This window comes from Seriola aureovittata, chromosome 7, assembly GCF_021018895.1.
Source record: "Seriola aureovittata isolate HTS-2021-v1 ecotype China chromosome 7, ASM2101889v1, whole genome shotgun sequence".
NCBI lineage: Eukaryota > Metazoa > Chordata > Actinopteri > Carangiformes > Carangidae > Seriola > Seriola aureovittata.
Genome location: NC_079370.1, coordinates 12,844,754 through 12,850,753, shown reverse-complemented (window position 1 = coordinate 12,850,753; position 6,000 = coordinate 12,844,754). Strand labels below are relative to the sequence as shown.

The following is a 6,000-nucleotide window of genomic DNA, read 5'->3' as shown; positions in this document are numbered from 1 at the left end:
TGCCGCTTGAAGAATTCTTATAAGCAGAACAACAAGTTTGCTTCTACCATATCAATACCTCATGATAGCAGTATAAAGAATTACACCATCTCCCTGTGTCACAGAGACGAGCACACATCACACTTATCTACACAACTAAATAAGAACAATAAAATAAACTATCGAGAGCGCAGCCGTAAAAGAAGGCAACAGCTTCCGATATCAATTCTGATTATGGCTCACATGGGAAAACAGGCAAACATCAGCTGTATTACCTGTCAGTTTAGCATCGCTTTTACAAAACAAATCTGTCTGGAAACTGCAGTAAAAAGGCTTTATATCTGAATAATTCACAAACAGCTGCTAGCTCAACAGGGACCCACCACACAAGCTGAGTATATGATGGCTAACACTCTGTCTCACTTTGTATCCATAATATCAACAGATATGCTACAGCATATCATAACACTGGGAATATGGAATAAGTCAATATCTACGGTGGGCAAAAGTGTTTGGCTCACACACACACACAACACACACACACACACACACAACACAAGAAAGTGGAGAAAACATCATCATCACTTTCACAGTACGTTCAGGATATTGCATTTCGAAAAAAAAAAAAGACAGCACAGCAAATCAAGGAAACACCTGCATACAGAAATGCAACTTGTACACAACACAACAAGAGTAAGTTCCATCACATCAGGACGCTTGATTCGCTGAAGCTGACCACTCATCAACGATGACACACAATGAGCTAATGAAGTTATTGTTTCAGTTTGGAAAAACAAACCTTAACTAAAGGTCCACTTACTATCTCTTTGAAGAGCTTTGGACTTCATGCTATGATCAGTTTTGTCAAACTATTTCTAAAGTCAACAACAAACGTCCACGCTTTCTCCTAGTTTAAACACTGTGATTGCATTTTTCCACAGTAGCCATTTTGACTTATCATAGCAGGAGACGAACAGGTGTTAACACGAACAATGGCTCCGCTCTATTCAAGTGTCCCAGTAAGCCGTAACAGTGTGACAGTGGGTCGGCACGAACAATACAAGGACTCTCAAACTGAAGCAGCTAAATGGAATTCACCCATCATTCATTTCATTATTTACACCTGTGCTTTTCCTACTGGGCCCACCATGTCAAAATGTCTTCTGTGAAAAACCATAGATGCCCAACATCACTCCCTCATTCACTCATTCATTTACTGCTCATTTATTTACAACTCCCTATATAATATACAATCAGTAGTTTACTGTATAGTGACCTGTAAATAGAGATTTCAGACACTTAGCCTATTAATGGTTCAATGGTTTTGTGTCATTGCTGACAGGTGTAGTGTCACATAACAGTAACGTTCGCATTGTGGGGTTGATGGCAGAAAGTAGTGTACATGCCAATGCTTTTTGTTCCACTGGGCACTACAGTAGATACATATATACTCAGATTCAGAGTTTTAAATAGGGAATAATTTTGCTCTAATCCTATTTTAGAAAAGATATCGGCTATACATCTAGCATTAGCCTCGGGCTAATTACTTTTTCTGTGTTGTGTGCGCCTTGCCGTATATCTGTATTTTCTTATGTTGACCGCATCACTGTTGACTTGCATTATCAAATCTGTTAATGTCTGCGTTTTATATATTTGCAGCATTTCTAAATGCAATCTATATCGTCAGTGATGGTCTGTTAATTCGCTTGTGTTTTGTAGAGTCGGAGTGCTTCGAGTTCTCTTTGCTCCTGTTACTATCCACTCAAACGGTTCCACGAGCAGCTGACTATCAGAGGATGTCAAGGTGTTTCCTGTTTGTGGGGATCCAGACATGGAGAACCACTGGGCGTTGGTCAGGAGCCCCGGGCTGTGGGTCAGAGACCAAGAGACAGTGTCATAGTCTGTGGGAGCTGGAGAGAGGGGCTGGGCCCAGCTCAGACTGAGCCAACTAATGCCATTAGTGTTTCTAATACTATTGTACTGTTCTCCCAGGCTAATGCCATTATACTGTCTCCAGTGCTGTGGGCCCATTCACCACACAAACCCCAGAGCCAGACATTTGGACCAACTTTACGCCTTATCTTTGATGTGGACAAAACACACACAATCGCTCTGAGCCCGATGTGGCCCGACCGGGGGGGGGGGAACCCATTGTTGCGTTTCTGTGAACTGGCCTGAGCAACCACAATAGCCCAGTGTGTGTGTGTGTGTGTGTGTACATATATACATGTGTGTGTTAGCGTGTGTGTGGAACCGCGCTCTCATGCCCTCACAATGCTCCATTGTCCTTCGGACCGCAACAGTAATTTATGTAAAGATTCTTTCTCTCCCTTCGTCTCATCCATCCCTTTTGTTGCTCTCCCTTTTCTTTCTCCGGTGTGGATTCCACTCATCTGGCCTCTCTCGTCACCCCCCCCCCCTTCCTGTACTGTCAGACTGTGTCCATCTTTTGCTCTTTCTCTCCCTCTGTCACTCCTCCACGCTTCTCTACCTCCGTCTGCTTCTCTGCTTGCCTTTATTTCTCCTTCACTGTCGTCATGTATTGATCTCCATTTCTTCCTCCTACACTTTGCAGTCCCTCTGTCTCTTTGTTGTCACCCTTCCATACTATGCATTCACTTGACTTTTTCATTCTCTGCCTTGTTTCATGTCCTCCCCCTCTTGGTTGGACTGACACCAGAAGTTGTAAAAAGTGAGAATGAAATGTCTTCTGATTTTACAGCCACTAAGCCATCTTCTCCCTCCCTCCCTCACTTTTCACCCACCAGTGGTTTGAAATAAATGAGTGAGGAGAGTGGACCACAGGGAGGTGTGCTGAAGAAAGAGGAAACCATCACTGACATTGTGTAACGGCCCACGGGTTTAAGAAAACATCATATTAATGTCACTCAGTGTGAATTTATGGGAAACATTAATGCCATATGCAGCTGTTTGCCGACACTCAACGCCTCATAAAAAACACATTGGCTGAAGATGCTTCATCCCTTTAAAGTGCAGGGCTGCCTGGTCACACGCTTCCTCCAACACAGGTGTCTTTGCACAGGCTGATGAACCGAAACATCAAATATTTACACATCTTTTCTCTTTTTGGGCTGTTTTACTCGGCTGCCAGTGTATGGAGCCTGGAGCCAATATTCATGCTTTCACTAAAAAATACATTTCTCAGAAAAACAGCGGTAATGCACTTTGCATATTATAACACTTTATAGCCATGACCACCCCACACCTCCCGGCCCGGCACTTTTTAAATGTCGACTGTTTCTAAAACGATTAGTTGATTAATTGATTAGTCAGACAGAAGATTAATCTGCAGCTATTTTGCCGATTGAGTAATTATTATTAATAATCAGTGATGAAGCAGATTCTTATTTAACTCCTAGGATTATGGGTAAGGTTTGGATTACAATTTTCCGTTGTTTTAAAAGCCTGAATTTTCACTTTTTCCTTATGAGCTGGAGCGGTTGTGGCTCAAGAGGTATGGCGGATTGCCCACCAATCACAGGGTCAGTGGTTCGATCCCCAGCTCCTCCAGTCCGCCTGTAGAAGTGTCCCTGGGCGAGACACTGGCCCTGATGTATCATTTAAATGTGAGATAGAAAAAGCACTGTATGCATTGAAAAACAGCTGTGTGAATGTAGCTTGGAGTGTAAAGTGCTTCAAGTGGTCAATAAGATTATATAAGTGCAGTCCATTTACCTTATTGTTGATTTCAGTTTTTAGTCTATTTTTCAAGCAAAAATGCAAAACAACACCTAGTTCCAGCTTCTTAATTAAGTCTTAATTTATTTATTTTAAGAATTTGATTCTTTTCGTTCAGCAGTTTGGCATTTTTTCTTAAAGTGGCCCTACTAGTGACCCTCTTCAATCTTTGAACACCCTGCCTTAGTGACACACACACACACACACACGCACACACACCTCTTATACTTACAGCTGTAGTAGTAGTGGTGCCCTGGCAGAAACTCAAACCCCAGTGAGAAGGGTGTGAACCTTTGGATCTTCTCAGAGAAACGCACTGGTCCAAATGGAGCGTAGGGGGTGTTACACTCCCATCTCTTGATAGCCCCCCTGGTCTCCACACAGCCCTGGAATGATGCCTCTCCCACCAGGTAGAGGGCCAGCGTCTCCGGTTGCCCGGAGCCCACGGTCTCCTTGTTGGGGAAGTGGGGGCAGTAGATGTCCAGGTAGTCGTTCAGATTCACCTGGATGGACAGATCTCCTGCCGTTAACCTGGAAGATAGAATGACAACAGCATTAATATTTCACATAACGATTACATCCACTAATACGTGACTGAAGGGTAAAGAGAGGTGGTGATTAAACCCAGACAGACAGAGAAAGAAAGAAGACAGATGACAGGTATTCTATAATTCCTAACGCCTGGAGGAATGTGGATAGTTCACATGTAACATTTACATAGGGTGATAAAGTCTAAAGAACGATTTGGGATTTGATATATCACACTGATACAACTCCATTTCACTTCCAGACCAGCAAGGGAGAAGTGTTGAGCGACAGTGAGAGAGAACAACAAATCCTCGTATGCTAATGAAGAGCACTGAGGGGAGTGCAGTGTAAAATAATCTTGACTCCCTTTGCTTTTCACTCTCCCACTACACAGATATACACAGGCGTGTACAGACTCAGGCAGACGTGCATGTGCATGCACAACCGCGTCTTCAGTCAAGGTTGATTGGCTTTAGGCATATAACAACAACTCTGGACAAGAGCGCATCATTAGAATAGAAGAGCTGCATAATGTATGCTCCTTTAGACTGCGGATTCTGACTTCCTGTCAGCTACTGTATAAAGAGTTATCCGTGTACAAACTAATATAGAGAAAGAGGCTGGGGCAAGTACATGTAGGTCAAAGTAAGAGAGGTAAATTTAACTTGACAAAATCATAAGACAAAGATCACAACAGCATGACAAGACAAAGCAGGAGATAAGGAATGAGGAGAGAAATTTGTGACAAAAGGAGGGATGGGATGTGAGTGATGGAGTGACATGAGATGGGGCCCAGAGAAAGACAGAAGGAAGCTGATGAAAAGAGTCGTTGAAACAGGTTGAAGAAGAAAGGTGGAACAAGAAAAAAAAAGAAAAAAGAAAGAATAAAGAGGCCAAAGGAGGAGAAAAGTTGGATGAACAGGTGGAAAAAAAAAAGTGGAGTAAAAAAGAAAAGAAATAAAGTGTTTTAATTAGTGACCCCAGAGAGTCTGAGTGCAGACACACAGAGAGCGGAACAACGGAGTGGAGGAAGAGAGGAGACAGACTTTAATTGGTCTCCTCTTCGCATGGAGTGCAGGAGAAAACAATGAGGGGCAGAATGTGGCTTGGGCAGAAGGTTCAGGTCTGTCAGTGGGAGTCTTTATAGAGGGGTGACAGAGCGGAGGAGAGAGGAAGGGAGTGCTGGGAGTCAGTGAAGGGGAACATGGGAGGGAAAAGGAGCGTGGAATGGGGAGGGGGAGGCGATGGCGGTGTTGGACGGCGGAGTAGTCTCAAGTTAAGTAGGCGGACAGAGAAGAGACCAAAAGAATAAATGAGAGGAATAGAGGAGGGGATGAGGAGGAGGAGACAGAACTGATGAAAACCGAAATGAAACAGATAGACATGACAGGAAGCAGGAGACTGAGGTGGTCCTGCAAATCTGCAGAGGGTATCAAAGATGGATGGAGCGATGAGAGGAGAGATGACAAGAGACCGTCTGAGAGGATGTGGCCGTATGGCATGACCAAAGAAACTGAAATAGAAATCCATGTTCTCTGTTAACTTTGCGACTGAATGTGGGCGGGACGCCGTGTATTTCTGGCAGAGATAATGGAGCAAAAAAGAAGTATGTGTGTGTGTGTGTGTGTGTGTGTGTGTGTGTTCAATGGGGATGCAGGTGAGACCCTGGAGGCAGGTCTCACCAACGCTGCATCCTGCTCAATAGGTAGCGTGCAGAATTGGCGATCTATCAACTGGACAGGACACAATCGATCAGGATCCCTCGCTCAGGACACACACACACACACACACACA

General features: G+C 43.9%; 1 protein-coding gene across 2 annotated transcripts in view; it reads right to left on the bottom strand.

The window, feature by feature from the left end:
* si:dkey-246i14.3 (ephrin A4) overlaps positions 1-6,000 on the bottom strand; it is a 35,516-nt gene that overhangs the window by 9,481 nt on the left and 20,035 nt on the right. For both annotated transcript variants that reach the window (XM_056379746.1, XM_056379745.1), the window contains exon 2: positions 3,911-4,209. In XM_056379746.1, coding sequence (XP_056235721.1) covers positions 3,911-4,209 — 299 coding nt within the window. The remainder of the gene's footprint in view (positions 1-3,910; positions 4,210-6,000) is intronic.